This window comes from Macaca nemestrina, chromosome 14, assembly GCF_043159975.1.
Source record: "Macaca nemestrina isolate mMacNem1 chromosome 14, mMacNem.hap1, whole genome shotgun sequence".
NCBI classification, from domain to species: domain Eukaryota; kingdom Metazoa; phylum Chordata; class Mammalia; order Primates; family Cercopithecidae; genus Macaca; species Macaca nemestrina.
Window position 1 is genome coordinate 62,572,906 of NC_092138.1, and position 15,672 is coordinate 62,588,577.

The following is a 15,672-nucleotide window of genomic DNA, read 5'->3' on the forward strand; positions in this document are numbered from 1 at the left end:
TATACACCATATTTGTTAAATCTAAAATCATATTACCTTTTCTCTTCCTTTAATATTTGTAGATACATGCCAATATGGAAAAAAAATGTAATTTCCATTTATGTATTAACAGAGAATTTCTACTGCATGTTTCAAACTGTTAAAAAAAAAAAAGTCAAGGTACATTTTCACTTAAGAAAGAGATAAAAATAAATTACAGAATTTTAATTGATAAAAGTTTCATATCAATTTATAAAAATGACCCAAGCATGTGGCTTGTACCTATAATCCCAGCTACTCAGGAGGCTGAGACAGGTGGATCACTTGAGGTCAGGAGTTCAACATTGGCCTGGGCAAAACAGTGAGACCCTCATCTCTAAAAAATTGTTTTAATTAGCCAGGCATGGTGGCGCACCCATAGCCCCAGCTACTCGGAGGATGAGGCAAAAGGATACCTGGAGCCTAGGAGTTCAAGGCCGCAGTGAGCTATCATCTTGACACGGTACTCCAGACGGGGAGACAGAGTGAGACTTCCATCTCTTAAAACAAAAGCAAAAACAAAAAATGAGAAAAAAAAAATCCATTCATAAAAACGGGGAAAGAAAGCTGGGTGCAGTGGCTCACGCCTGTAATCCTAGCACTTGGAGGGGGGCCAAGGCAGGTGGATCATTTGAGGCCAGGAGTTCAAGACCAGCCTGGCCAATATGACAAAACCCCATCTCTACTAAAAATACAAAAATTAGCTGGGCATGGTGGCGCATGCCTGTAATCCCAGCTACTCAGAGAGCTTAGGCATGAGACTAGCTTGAACCCGGGAGGCAGAGGTTTCAGGGAGCTGAGACTGTGCCACTGAACTCCAGTCTGGGCGACAGAGCGAGACTCTGTCTCAAAAAAGAAAAAGAAAAGAGAAAAAATGAAAAAAAAAAAAAAAAAACTGAAACAGATACCATACAATTATCATATGGTCTCCAATATAAGAAGGTATTTAAAGAAGGGGCGTTGGGTCAAAAACAAGGACTAACCCAAGTGTGCTGCTTTAAAAATAGAATTTATAGGAAAACTAGTTGCTTGGCCTAGTTTTAAATCTAATTACAAAATCCATCTTTTTTTTGTTTTTTGAAAAGCATAACAAATTTATTTAATCCAAGTTTTATGTGACACAGGAGTCTTCCAAATGAAGATGCAAAGATACAGGGAAAACTATCCATTTTTACACTTGGGTTTGTTGAAGAATGAAAAGCCTCTGTAAAACCATTATTCCTTCAAAAGGGTATACAACTTAATGAGAATAGACTGAGTGGGGAAACCCAGCAAGGTCTGTCTGTCCAGATTCTTCTTAACCTCTTTGTGCAGCATTCCTTCTTCCCAGGTATGCGAATGGCAGTCTCATGACCTACTATCAAACAAAGTAGATCAGAGAACTTCTTTATAGCCAGGTCTACATAGAAAAGAAGGTTAGAGTAATGTTTTGGGTTTTTTGGTTGGCTTTGAGGAAGAAAGGTTCTAGTATCTATAACCTGCCTTGAGAAAGAGGAATTATAGTTTCTATGGCTTGCTTAGGGGGAAAATGAGGGGCAAGACACAGGGGGCAGGAGAAGGTCGAGGAGAAGCTTTGCTTCTGAGGCCTTTATTTGGGGTTATCATTTTCTAAGCCCCAACAACCGTATCTGCGAAATGGAAGTGAAGATACCTACTTTACAGGGTTGCTAAGATGATGAAATGAAAGAAATAAAGCTCAAGTGCAATTTCTGATCAATAATAGCTAGCAGATTTTTAAATGAGGTATCACCTGTCCCATAAACATTTATGGTATGTATCCTCCTACCTTTAATATCCATGGTGGGGGATAGGAGAGCAGGACAGGAAAAAGCTACAATTCTCCCTTAACTACAAGCCAGATTAGCACTGTTTCTGCTGACTCTACTTTCATGATCCACTTTCTTACACTGGTGATACGCAAACCCTAAAGCTCTATTGTTAATACTCACTTTTTGATCCATTTACTATGATTGGGCTTCTGTCCCATCACACTGCTAAAAGCATATTTTTTTGGATATAACTTATGTTTTGCTAACTACCAAATTGGTTCCCTTTTTTTTCTATCATGAATATATTTAATATAGGTAACTTTTTAAAACTTTTAGGTTCAGGGGTACAAGTGCAGATTTGTTATATAGGTAAATTGTATGTCACAGGAGTTTGCTATATAGATTATTTCGCCACCCAGGTAATAAGCATAGTACCCAATAGGTAGTTTTTCAATCCTCCCCAACCTCCCTCCCTCCACTGTCAAATAGGCCCTAGTGTCGGTCGTTCCCTGCTTTGTCTCCATGTATGCTCTGTATTTAGCTCCCATTTATAAATGAGAGAACATGTGATATTTGGTTTTCTGCTCCTGTGTTTGTTCACTTAGGATAACGGCCTCCAGCTCCATCCATGTTGCTGCAAAGGATATGTTCTCGTTCTTTTCTATGGCTGTGTAGTATTCCATGGTGTATACGTACCACATTTTCTTCATCCAGTCTACCACTGATGGGCATCAATCATGGTTGATTCCAAGTCTTTGCTACTGTGAATAGTGCTGCAATGAACGTACAAAATCTAATTTCTAAATAGTCCAGATATTTTGGTAGTTATTCCAGCTCAACAGAACTTCCACTGACGTCCACATTCATTACAGACAACAAATGTTATCAGTCCATCAGCACTATATCTGTATATGTGAACAAGCCACTCTGGGTTCCACTTGCCTTGGTCACCTAATGCTCTCTGATGGCTTCTTTGGTCAAGTTTTTCCATATCTCTCTGAGCCCATCACTGGACATTTCCTGTGCCATCATTCTAGCAAATAAGACATTAGGAATATTCTCACATGGTACATTTTCCCTTAAATTTGGATTCTTTGCTCTTTAAGATTTGATATCCTACTTCATACTCCACCTTTGCATTTTGTATCTATATTCCTTAATTTCTTGATATGCAGTCTCCTCAATTTGAGATCCTAATTCTTCCTCACCAGTTCCAATAGCAGTGTAGCCATCTCCTGTTCGGAGAGCTGCAGCAAGCACCTCCCAACACTTTAACCAAGCAGAGTCAGAAGTGCTTCATTCCTGAATAAAGGATGAAACACGAGTATCTAGAGCATTTGTCTCACCCTTTCCGCTGCTTGCATTGCCACCGGAGCTACTTTCTTCTCTCGCTTCAGGGCTATTCTGCAATGTTACTACAGGTTCTTTTTTCTTTTCTTCAGGGTCTTTCTTGGTTGATAGTAACTTTTTCCCAGATTTCATAACAGACTGTTGAAGATAAAACTTCTTCCTCTTTATGCTGCTTGCCATTAGCATTAACTGATATTCTGATTCTTCTCTGGGCTGTAATAATTCCAAGGTCATGGGAATATTTTTAAGCTCCTTTGGCAAATCCAATGCATCAGCTGTATTCTTCTGCACCATCTTGTCCATTTAGTTGGCAATGGGAACGACCTTGTCTTCTGTGGCTCTGGCAGGTCTTCCCCACACCCAGCCAGATGGAGGTGAGAAGTGCGTAAACCCAAGGTGGAAAGGATGGCAAGAAACAAGCCTCTGTAAACCCAAGGTGGAAAGGATGGCAAGAAACAAGCCTCTGTAGTCCTGACAGACTGGACCAGGCCCTTTCTCACAAACCAAGCCCATGGGGCAACCTGATTTACATGTTTAAAAGATCACTCTGACTATTGTGCGAAGAAAGGACAGATAGGGAGAAACCAGTTAAGGAGGCTGCTACAGCAGTCTAGCCCAGAAAATCACAGCCTACCCTAGAGCTGAGCTGTAGCAGCTGAGACGGCAACAAGCAATCCTACTTTGAATGCACTTTGGAATAGAACAAACAACTTATTAATGGGCTGCCTGTTGCTTTGGGACGGTGTTACTTACTGAGATAAAGAAGGTTAGGTGAAAAAGCAGGTTTGGGGAAGAAAATCAGGAATTCTCTTTTGGACTTGTTAAACCAAGTAGAATGCCTTTTTGTGTAACAGTTTTCACTCTTAAAATCAGTAATATTTCACATTCTCCCAATAAGTAATCAAAATCAATCAACATGTGTGCAGAATCCAAAATGAAATACAAGCACTAATAAATAAGCATAGCTGTATTACAAATGAATGAGGAAACCACACTAAAGGGGCTGAGGAAGAAAATACAGTAGCTAACCTAGCTTTGGAGAACAGTGTTTTGACTAGATACGGTAAGGCTAAAAACAAAAAGAACTATAGGCAAGTACTGTACACTAGTCAGTAAATATCTTTCTCACAGGGGTATGGGTTAAGAATCCTGCGACTATTTTATGGGTACACTAGGACTGAACAAGTAAATGAGTTTATTGAAACTAATGAGAGCCAGGTTTCTCACTGTTGGAGAAAGCAGTTACAAAAAAGGAAAAAGGGAAACAAGAATGAAACTTACAGAGTTGGAATGGTGTCAGAGATACCAGTATGAACTCGTGATTTTCCACATACAAATAAAGGCAAAAAAACACAGAATTATAGGGCTGTGTGTGTGTGTATGGGTTAGGATTCATACAGGTATTTCTGGCTCTATTGGCTGAGAGGACCTAGACGCAAGGACACCCTGGAATCAACCACTTCTCTGACAGAAACCTAGGGCCCAAGACCTAGGGCTCTTTGGAGAAGTGGTTCATTCCAGATAAGCCTGGAACATCTTGTGGGGCCAGAAAATAAATTGCCCAAAAGATGGTGAAGGCATATCAAAGTCACACAAGAGCTGACCTAAACGGGCTTTCAATAACCAAAGCTGAACAATTTGAGCAACAAAATAATTATAGTATTGAATTATAACCTATAGAATAAACATCCATGAGTCCATACTATTAAATGATTGAATAAAGAACTAATGAGAAAGACGGAACAGCTGGTTCACACAGAATAATTTCAACCAATAAGTTAGGTGAAGGAAGTATAAAGTCACTATAGAATAAATACCAATACAATAACTATTACAGGCAAGATGAACCAGTAGATGCTAAAATCATTGGGTGCAAGTTTGAGGAGACATAGTAGCATAGTCTCAAAATATCTAACCCAAAATATTCATGAATTAAAAAAAAAAAAAAAAAAAAAAACAGTCAATTTTGAAGGTGGAAACCTGGCAGACACCACCTTAACAAAATGATTAAGGTTAACATAACCAGTAATAAATGATCTCAACATCATGCCACCCCCATATGATATATTGAGAAGGACACAATCAGAAACATCACTTCAGTGATTTAAAAAATGGATAATGTCAACCTAATCATGAAAAAAAAATTAGACAAACCCATATTAAAAGACATCCTAAAGACAATTAGCCAGTACTCATCAAAAGTGTCAAGGTCACGAAAGCCAGGAAAGTAGGAATTGTCACAGATTGAGGGAGACTAAGAAGAGAACAAATAAATGAAATGTGAGATTGGATTCTGGAGTAGAAAAAGAACAATACAGGAAAAATTGGTGAAATTCAAATAAGGTCTATAGTTTAGTTATCTACAGTTAGTATTATGGAAGGTCTTTGTTCTTTTTCATACTTAATTTTTTATTTCTTAACTGAAAACATTACTTTTACACTAGGAAAAATAAATTTACTTATCACCTTTTCCTTTCTAACATGTTCATTTATTCAAAATTACATCATACAGAGTAATATAAAAGGGTATATAAATAGCAACTTTGCTTATTGGCTCAATTTGCCTCCCATATATACCTACCACAGCTCTTGCTGTAAGCATTCTCCATAGCATGACAACATTCACTATATGAAAAAGGTAAGGGCATCATGATCACTATGTGAAAAGGGCTCAGTGGCCAAGGGCTCTGTTAGTCAGGGGCTCTGCATTAGGGAAACAGGATTGTGGGTGACTTTCCCTCCTAAATTTTCAAATCAGGCTTTAACAATACAAATATATTTTTAAAGTGAGGTACAGCATACATCCACCCTATGACCTAACAATTCCATCTCCAAATATTTATTCTTTTTTTTCTTCTTCTTCTTTTTTGAGACAGAGTCTCACTCCGTTGCCCAGGCTGGAGTACAGTGGCGCAACCATAGCTCACTGCAGCCTCAACCTCCTGGGCTCAAGTGATCCTTCCACCTCAACCTCCCAAGTAGCAGGTGTGTACCACCACCCCCGGCTAATTTTTTGTATTTTTTGTAGAGACAGGTTTTGCCATGTTGCCCAGGCTGGGATTCCTAAATATTCACTCAAGGGGAAAAAATAAAATAAAGTACATATGTCCATGATACACATAATAACACACATGAATCTCAAAATTATGCTGACCCAAAAAAGCCAGACCAAAAAAGAGTATGCAATGTATGATTCCATTTATACGTGGTAGCTCTAGAAGAGACAAAAACTAACTATGCTGAAGGAAATAAAAGCAATGCTTGAGGGAGGATTGACTAGAAAGGGATAAAAGGGAACTTTCTGGGATGAAAAGATAAGACATCTTCTGTATCTTAATCAGAATGATAGTGGCAAGATTGTACGCACTTATGAAAACTGATCAAACTATGCATCTTATGCACTTATTGTATGTAAGTTATGCCTCAATTTAAAAGAATCAGTACTGACTAGGGAAAAATCTGGCACAAAGATTTCATTTGGTTAAAGTGGCCAATAACCTAAGTCGTAATTGTTCACCTAAATAAAATGTGAGTGTTGGTAGTTAAAATAAATAAATAAATAAGCAGAGAAAATCCTGTCACATGCTACAACATGGATGAGCCTTGAAGACATTATGCTAACTAAAATAAGCCAGTCACAAAAGGACAAGTATGTCCCTGTATGTAGGTACCAATATGAGGTACCTAGAGCAGTCAAATTCACAGGGAAGGAAAGTACAATGGTGGTTGCCACGAGTGGGAGGAGGAAATGGAGAGTTATTATTTAAGGTACAGAGTTTCAGTTTGGGAAGAGAAAACAGTTCTGGAGACGGATGGTAATAATAGCTGCATAGCAATATGAATATAGTAATGCCAATGAATTGTACACTTAAAGATGACTAAAATGTAAATTTTGTTATGTATATTCTATCACAGTTTTTAAAAAAACAAAATAAAAACTCTAAAATCTAGACTCATCATCTTATTGCTTAAATCAAAGGAATCATGGAGATCCACCTTGCTTGTATCCTTTGAAAGAAATCAATCATTCCTTTCTGAATCCTTCTGGGCATAAGCCATAGGAAAACAGATTCTACACTTTTCTCTCATTTTATTTTCAAATCCTGCATCTACTAAGCTGTCATTACAGAAGTCTATGATGTTTGTTTCCTTCAGAGTAATGGTCCTTAATCATTCTGGGGTTACAGATGCTTTTGAAGAATCTGATAAAAGCCACTGACCACAATTCTTCATCTGAGGATAACGAAGCTGCTTCATCTAGTTCATATATTAGGCTCTCGAAGGTTTATATTTTGAGAGGAACAAAGAACCAAATGTAACTGAATTATAGGCAGAAGTGGGAACTCAGAGCTTGCATGCAAGTCAGGCAGAGAGATTGAGGCTTCAGCCCACCTGCTTTGGAAAAACTCCATCCCACTTCCCTGGGCCTCAGTGCAATCAGTGCCTTCAGCAAGCCCAGGCTTAATCTATCTGCCCACCTGGACAGAACCAGGAGCCAGCAGCACTACCCACATGGCTTACCTCATACTCGGAATGGCGTGGTAGCCCAATCGGAAGCGGAGTTTGCTGGACCCAGCAAAATCTACAATCACCTTTTCCCCCACAGTGTGCATATGCTTGAGGAGTTCAAGGTGCTCCCTGGTCACAGCCTTCAGACTGGAAATGGTGGTCCATGGTAAGACCAGCCAATGGTAACGGGCCTTCGGGTATTTATCCTTTATTACCACCGCCTGCTCATCTTTGTAAACCTAGCAGAGGGACACAAGAGAAGGAAGCAGACATCTACTAAGAATCTTCTGTGTGCCTGGTTGTTATATTCTCTAAGTCACTTAATTCTCACAATCTTGTGCAAATAGTTTTCTTTTTTTTTTTTTTTTTTTTTTTTTGTGAGACGGAGTCTCCCTCTGTCGCCCGGGCTGGAGTGCAGTGGCGCGATCTCGGCTCACTGCAAGCTCCGCCTCCCGGGTTCACGCCATTCTCCTGCCTCAGCCTCCCGTGTAGCTGGGACTACAGACGCCCGCCACCTCGCCCGGCTAGTTTTTTGTATTTTTTAGTAGAGACGGGGTTTCACCGTGTTAGCCAGGATGGTCTTGATCTCCTGACCTCGTGATCCGCCCGTCTCGGCCTCCCAAAGTGCTGGGATTACAGGCTTGAGCCACCGCGCCCGGCCCGTAAATAGTTTTCATAGCCCAGTTTTGAGAGATGAGAGCACTGAGATTCAGATAGGTTCAGTGTCTTGCACAAGTCATAGTTCCTAAGAGGGAAATCTAGGATTTCAACTCAGATCTAGCTGACTCCAGAGTCTGTTTTCAACCACCACACTACACAGAATACACAGAAGATGCATAGTACAAAATAGTTCCCAAGGATCTGATGTAAAATCTCTGTAGGCATAAATTCAAAAGCATCCTTCTCCACTCCAACATGGCAGACTGTGTGACACATACACATGGGTTCCAGTGAGCCCTATTAGACCTGCCCCTTGTCAACCAGGAATGTAATTGAAGTGTAACTCAAAGGCTCCTCAAGGATGATGCCTGGTTTTTTTTGGTTTTTTTGGGGTTTTTTTTGTTTTTTGAGATGGAGTTTCGCTCTTGTTGCCCAGGCTGGAGTGCAATGGCGTGATCTCAGCTCACCACAATCTCCACCTCCAGATTCAAGCGATTCTCCTGCCTCAGCCTCTCGAGTAGCTGGGATTACAGGCATGCGCCACCACGCCCAGCTAATTTTTTATATTGTTAGTAGAGATGGAGTTTCTCCATGTTGGTCAGGCTGATCTCAAACTCCTGACCTCAGGTGATCCTCCCACCTCGGCCTCCCGAAGTGCTGGGATTACAGGGATGTCTGACTGTTAATGCCAGGGCAGCACAGTACTACTGTCACAGTATATTATCTCTGATGCTCCCCTGAAAGGAACCATACTAAGGTTAATGCAACTTCCCTTAAAGTACCCAGAAGTTTAAAAGGGACAAGGTAGAGGGGATATTCATTTGAAGAACTTAGCTTTCTCTCCAAACAATTCCAGTTGCTACTTTATTGCCAATGGGAAAAACCTCTTGTTCTCACAGAAAAGCCCAGTGAAATGAATCTCATTCCGAAAGACTGACATCCTTTGATTTCATTTGTAATTAAGACCTCTGTGGAGTAGTCATTTACAACATGAAAGGTACTGAAATTCCAAAATTGTATTCTGACCTGCATTTTGGGGTCCTGCATAGAAATCTTCAAGCCTTGACTCCAGTGGCCCAGTGATTCCTAAAAAAAAAAAAAAAACAAGCAATGTAAATTATAAATGCCAATAATTAAATTTGGCAATAGTTAATACTGTGTGACAGCACAACTAAACTTGGAAATAAACTTAGTTTTTGAGAATTAAACAAGATTCACTTGACTTTACTTCACTCCATTGCCTTCCTATATTCTTTTTTTCTGAGACAGTCTCGCTCTGTCTCACCTAAGCTGGAGTGCAGTGGCACGATCTCAGCTCACTGCAGCCTCCGAAGTGATTCTCCTGCCTCAGCCTCCCAAGTAGCTGGGATTACAGGTGCCCACCACCACGCCCAGCTAATTTTTGTATTTTTTAGTAGAGATGGAGTTTCACCAGGTTGGCCAGGCTGGTCTTGAACTCCTCACCTCAGGTGATCCACCCGCCTCCACCTCCCCAAGTGCTGGGATTACAGGCGTGAGCCACCACACCCGACCCTATATTCTTTTTTTTCTTTTTTTTTTTTTTTTTGAGACAGAGTTTCGCTCTTGTTGCCCAGGCTGGAGTACAATGGCGTGATCTCGGCTCACTGCAACCTCTGCTTCCCGGGTTCAAGCGATTCCCCTGCCTCAGCCTCTGGAGTTGTTGGGATTATAGGCATGCACCACCATGCCCAGCTAATTTTGTATTTTTAGTGGAGAGGAGGTTTCACCATGTTGGTCAGGCTGATCTCGAACTCCTGACCTCAGGTGATCTGCTCATCTCGGCCTCCCAAAGTGCTGGGATTAAAGGCATGAGCCAGCACACCCAGCCATATTTTATTGTTGTTGTTTTTTGAGACGGAGTCTCGCTGTGTCGCTCAGGCTGGAGTGCAGTGGCACCATCTCAGCTCACTGCAACCTCTGCCTCCCAGCTTCAAGCAATCCTTCTGCCTAAGCCTCCTGAGTAGCTGGGATTACAAGCGTGCGTGCACCACCACGCCCAGCTAATTTTTGTATTTTTAATAAAGATGGAGTTTCACAATGCTGTCCAGGCAGATCTCAAACTCCTGACCCTCAAGTGATCTGCCTGCCTCAGCTTCCCAAAGTGCTGAGATTACAGGCGTGAACCACTGCACCCAGCCAGCTTTCCTATATTCACAGCTGGCTGTCTAGATGAAGGTGAGAAATGCCAGAGTATGAGTCATACCTTCTTTGCCCTCTCTCACTCCAACTACAGCCTGACCAATTCTCCACTTTGACATCAGCATATGAATTACATGATCTATGAAAACCTTCTATAGATGCATAAACAACTGATCCATTTTAGTTGTTCAGTGTTAAGTGCACACTGCCATTATTGCTCTACCTTCAAGTGGCTTACCTCAGGAATTTAAGAAAAAGCACATAAAGGAACATTCATCTAAATGATTTTCATGCCACAAACAAGTGACTCTTTCATCATGGTTAACAACCCCTCACACATTTCTGAACTTTACAGTGTACCAAACAATTAAGCAGTCATTATATTTCATTTCTTCTCCACATCATCTACCAATCACACTACCCTCACCTTTTTCATAGGTGCATCTTTTCCCTTCTTTGGAGGCACGGAGCATTGGTTATGGTTGCTCCCAGGTTCCAGCCCTGTCCCAGGCTCAGCTTCGTGAGCAGCATCCCTTTCTATAGAATCACTGTCACCTGATCTCTTTCTCTTCCTGTGTGTTTCCAGGCCAGGGTTCTTTGCCTCTTCCTCAAACTCTACAATATATGGATAAAGTTCATTCACCATGTGGAGAACCTGGCCAGGCTGCAGCTTCACCTCTTGGTCCTTCCCAATTACGACTGAGTCAATGCTGGTGGGATTGACTCCTACCTATGGGATAAACAATCAGAAAATAATTATAATAATAGCAACAGCACCTACAGTAAGATAGCCACTGCTACATTAACCACTTACTATATGCCAAGCACCTTGCCTAATGTTCACCTATATTACTCCATCACTTCCATACATGACAGAGAAGCCTTCACTGGCTGGCACAGACACTCTAAAGTCAACAGCATAAGAAAATCATCAAGTATAAAATTCCAAGTTATAAATACACCTACCTGCTTTACCTTGACATATCCCTTGTTACACTCTGCTTTCAACTGTACTGAAAGAGATTGGAAAAAGTTAAACACAAATGCAACAAAGAACCAGGCACTTGCTCCTATTTTCCCGAAAGAAAACAATGAAGCTTCACTACAGGAGGCAGCTGAACAGATGTTTCCTTAAAGGCCTATTAGCAATCACCTGTTATGCAGGTGGCTGGAGCTCCAAATCCCATCAATTTCTAAAGGTTTAAATCCTTCCATAAAATGTCCAACAGCATACATACTCCCTTAGCTATTGCCAAGATCCCTGTGAGGCAGCTTCAATTAATCCCCACAAGTTTCCCTATTCCAGAACCCCTGGCCTGCTCATGATCACAGACTCTGCCACCAGAAAAGAAGACCCATTTCTCCCAGCCTGGGCAGCGTGGCAAAACCCCGTTTCTACAAAAAAAATACAAAAATTAGCCAGGTGTGGCGGCATGTGCCTGTAGTCCCAGCTACTTGGAAGACTGAGGTGGGAGAATCACTTGAGCCCCAGAAGGCGGAGGTTGCAGTGAATCAAGATCGCACCATTATACTCCAGCCTGGGCAACAGAGTGAGACCCTGTCTCAGGAGGAAAAAAAAAGACCCATTTCTCACACAAACTCTTGACCAAGGATTAAATCTGGCTTCCAATATTATTTTGGAAAAACAAAAACTATCAGATGACTTTAAAAGAGAAAACAGTAAAAGACACATTCCTGGAAGACAGAAACTCAGGTGGCTTTGGGTGGAAGGAAAAGAATGTTCTAGAAAGATGATTGCAGAGACAGAACATTCTGAGCATGTGTGAGAAGTGGTAACATTAAGCATTCCTGTTCTGATAAATGCACAAGGTATCTGGAGTTGAAAGAGGGAGGAAAGAAGAACCACCACAGCTGCTCCCCAGAGAGGACAGGGTGCCACATACATGCCCCTTCAGTTGCTGTTGTGAGGAAGGGAACAGAGAGAGAAGCAGCCGCTGCTTCTGCATCTTGGGCCTACCCAGCTCAGGCATGGCTTTGTATCCCTCCACTTAGATTAACTCATATAGAAAAGATCATAATCAGTGCTGCAGATGCCAAATCTCTAAGTTCAGAACCCTTGGGAAACCTTGCTGTGGGGAGTCACACTCCAGGCAGCAGTGTGCATGTTTACAGGAAAAAACAAGATACATGGTAAGGATTTTTTTCTGAGGGCAAGGACTTTCATGTTATTAAACCCTAAGACAAGTGCTAGATGCCACTGTCTCATAAAGATGTTACTCTCTGCGTGAGGCAATATGTAAAGGATGGCACTACCCCATTACTTCTCAGAGAGACATGGTTTCACCTGTAGACTCCAGAGTTTACATCTTGCTGCCCATTGAGCAATGTCCCTAGGGAAAGAAGGGCAGGACTCAATTCCACCATCCCATGGTAACAGGATGAACTTGCCAGCTCCCAACCTTCACCCACCCTGCCTTGAACATTACCACACTGAGAGGGCAGAATCAGGAATAAATAGGGCCCTGGTGTTGGCTAAAAGAGCTCAGTTCCTGAGCAGTATTTTTGGCAGACAACAGATTTTCCATCAAGAGCACCCAGAAAATATGCATCTTTGGTTATCACTATCCCACATAACCAAACATAGTAATCTCCACATTTCTATGACCAGTTACCTTGCTGTCGAGAACATTTCTTATCAGTGATTTTGGTCTCTGGGCCACGCCCAATCACAACTGCTTCCAAATGTGGAAGTCTGATTCGCTGGTGCCGGCTGTCCTGTCTCACCAACCAGCACACCCGCATCATCAGTCTGAGGGACAAAACAAGAAAATCACTAGAAAAACAGATCCACCAGCACGAGTCCTCCAGGACCACACCCAGTGCCACCATGCATGTGATTTACCAGCTGTTTATCTTGAGGCAAGTGACTTCACCACCCTAGTCTCAATTTTCTCACCTATAAACCATGACAATGACAGGACTCAGGAGGCTGTTGTGAAGATTAACTGAGATAATGTGAGTAAGTATTTACCTCCCTGCCTGAATCATGCTAAGCAATCAAATATTTATTACACATTTATTTATTTATTTATTTATTTAGAGACAGAGTCTCGCTCTGTCCCCGGGCTGGCATGCAGCGGCACAATCTCGGCTCACTGCAACCTCTGCCTCCCAGGTTCAAGCAATTCTCCTGCCTCGACCTCCTGAGTAGCTGGGATTACAGGCACCTGCCACCACACCTGGCTAATTTTTATATTTTTAGTGGAGATGGGGTTTCACCATGTTGGCCAGGCTGGTCTCAAACTTCTGACCTCAGGTGATCCACCCACTTTGGCCTCCCAAAGTGCTGGGAGTATAAGCATGAGCCATCACACCTGGCCTATTACACATGTATTGATATGTGCTGGACATTAGGCTACATATTGAAAGTCAAAGGATGAATAAAATAGGGACATTGTCCTGTCCTTGAGGATCCCGGAGTGCAGTAGGACAGATAGAATCATATACCAATATTTACAGTATAATGTGATAAACACTACAAGAAGAGAGTAACCAAATATGGCATTAGCCGAGTAAAAGGACTGACTGACTCTTGTGGAGAATATTTTAAAAGGCTTCACGAGGAAGGGATATTAATGTGTGGTTTTAAAGGATGAGAAGGGGTTTGCCTGCCAGAGAACTAAGGACATAAAAAAGATGTTCTCTAGTGCTTAGGTGTCTTTATGTGTCATAGGTTTTCCTTCCTTGTCATAACATACTGATGTTAGAACAATATATTTTATTCCCATCTGCCAGAAGACAGTCATAATAAATACGCAAATCTGCAACTTCTTTCTTTTTTTTTTTTTTTTCTGAGACGGAGTTTCACTCTTGCCCAGGCTGGAGTACAATGGCGCAATCTTGGCTCACAGCAACCTCTGCCTCCTGGGTTCAAGGGATTCTCCTGCCTCAGCCTCCCGAGTAGCTGGGATTACGGGCATGTGTTACCACGCTCAGCTAATTTTATATTTTTAGTAGAGATGGGGTTTCTCCATGTTGGTTAGGCTGGTCTCAAACTCCCGGCCTCAGGTGATCTGCCTGCCTCGGCCTCCCAAAGTGCTGGGATTACAGGCGTGAGCCACCACACCCAGCCGCAAACCTACAATTTCTAAAGTGTGAATGTGGCAATTTTGTGCAATACACAACCTGCAAACAATGGAAGTGTTGATGTTCTTTTGAAAAACAACCCTTGGCCGGGCGCGGTGGCTCAAGCCTGTAATCCCAGCACTTTGGGAGGCCGAGGCGGGCGGATCACAAGGTCAGGAGATCGAGACCACAGTGAAACCCCGTTTCTACTAAAAATATAAAAAATTAGCGGGGCGCGGTGGCGGGCGCCTGTAGTCCCAGCTACTCAGGAGGCTGAGGCAGGAGAATGGCGGGAACCCGGGAGGCGGAGCTTGCAGTGAGCCGAGATCGCGCCACTGCACTCCAGCCTGGGCAACAGCGTGAGACTCCGTCTCAAAAAAAAAAACAACCAAAAAAAAACCCTTATGGCTTGTTGTGGACTATTAGTAAAAGAGAAAGACAAGAAATTCAGAAGAGAGATGAGGCCTCGCCAGGCGCGGTGGCTCAAGCCTGTAATCCCAGCACTTTGGGAGGCCGAGGTGGGCGGATCACAAGGTCAGGGGATCGAGACCACAGTGAAACCCCGTCTCTACTAAAAATACAAAAAATTAGCCGGGCGCGGTGGCGGGCGCCTGTAGTCCCAGCTACTCAGGAGGCTGAGGCAGGAGAATGGCGGGAACCCGGGAGGCGGAGCTTGCAGTGAGCCGAGATCGCGCCACTGCACTCCAGCCTAGGCAACAGCGTGAGACTCCGTCTCAAAAAAAAAAAAAAAAAAGAGAGATGAGGCCTCAACAATGGCCGAAGCAAAGGGGATGGAGAGCAAGAAGAGCCAGGAGAAATCTGGAAGACATACTTAATTACTGATGACATTTGGGGAATGACAAAGGAATAAGGCCAGATGCAGTGTCTCAGGCCTGTAATCCCAGCACTTTGGGAGGCCAAGGTGGGCAGATCACGAGGTCAAGAGTTTGTGACCAGCCTAGCCAACATGATAAAACCCTGTCTCTACTAAAAATACAAAAATTAGCTGGGCGTGGTGGCAGGTGCCTGTAGTCCCACCTACCCGGGAGGCTGAGGCAGAAGAATCGCTGGAACCCAGGAGGCGGAGGTTGCAGTGAGCCGAGATCACACCATTGTACTC

General features: G+C 42.5%; 1 protein-coding gene and 1 pseudogene across 7 annotated transcripts in view; both read right to left on the reverse strand.

Moving 5' to 3' along the window:
- The window catches only part of LOC105485653 (aprataxin), a 99,734-nt gene that overhangs the window by 53,841 nt on the left and 30,221 nt on the right, over window positions 1-15,672 (reverse strand). For 3 of the 7 annotated variants that reach the window (XM_071077902.1, XM_071077900.1, XM_071077904.1), the window contains exons 2-6: window positions 13,100-13,236; window positions 11,429-11,479; window positions 10,894-11,192; window positions 9,333-9,392; window positions 7,659-7,885 (exon numbers count right to left, since the gene is read on the reverse strand). In XM_071077902.1, coding sequence (XP_070934003.1) covers window positions 7,659-7,885; window positions 9,333-9,392; window positions 10,894-11,192; window positions 11,429-11,479; window positions 13,100-13,232 — 770 coding nt within the window. In that variant the 5' untranslated portion in view covers window positions 13,233-13,236. Of the gene's footprint in view, window positions 1-7,658; window positions 7,886-9,332; window positions 9,393-10,893; window positions 11,193-11,428; window positions 11,480-13,099; window positions 13,261-15,672 lie in introns of those variants that run through there. The other 4 variants (XM_011747986.2, XM_011747987.2, XM_071077901.1 and 1 more) reach the window with 3 other exon arrangements.
- Window positions 525-7,652, reverse strand: LOC105485779 (transcription elongation factor A protein 1 pseudogene; annotated as a pseudogene).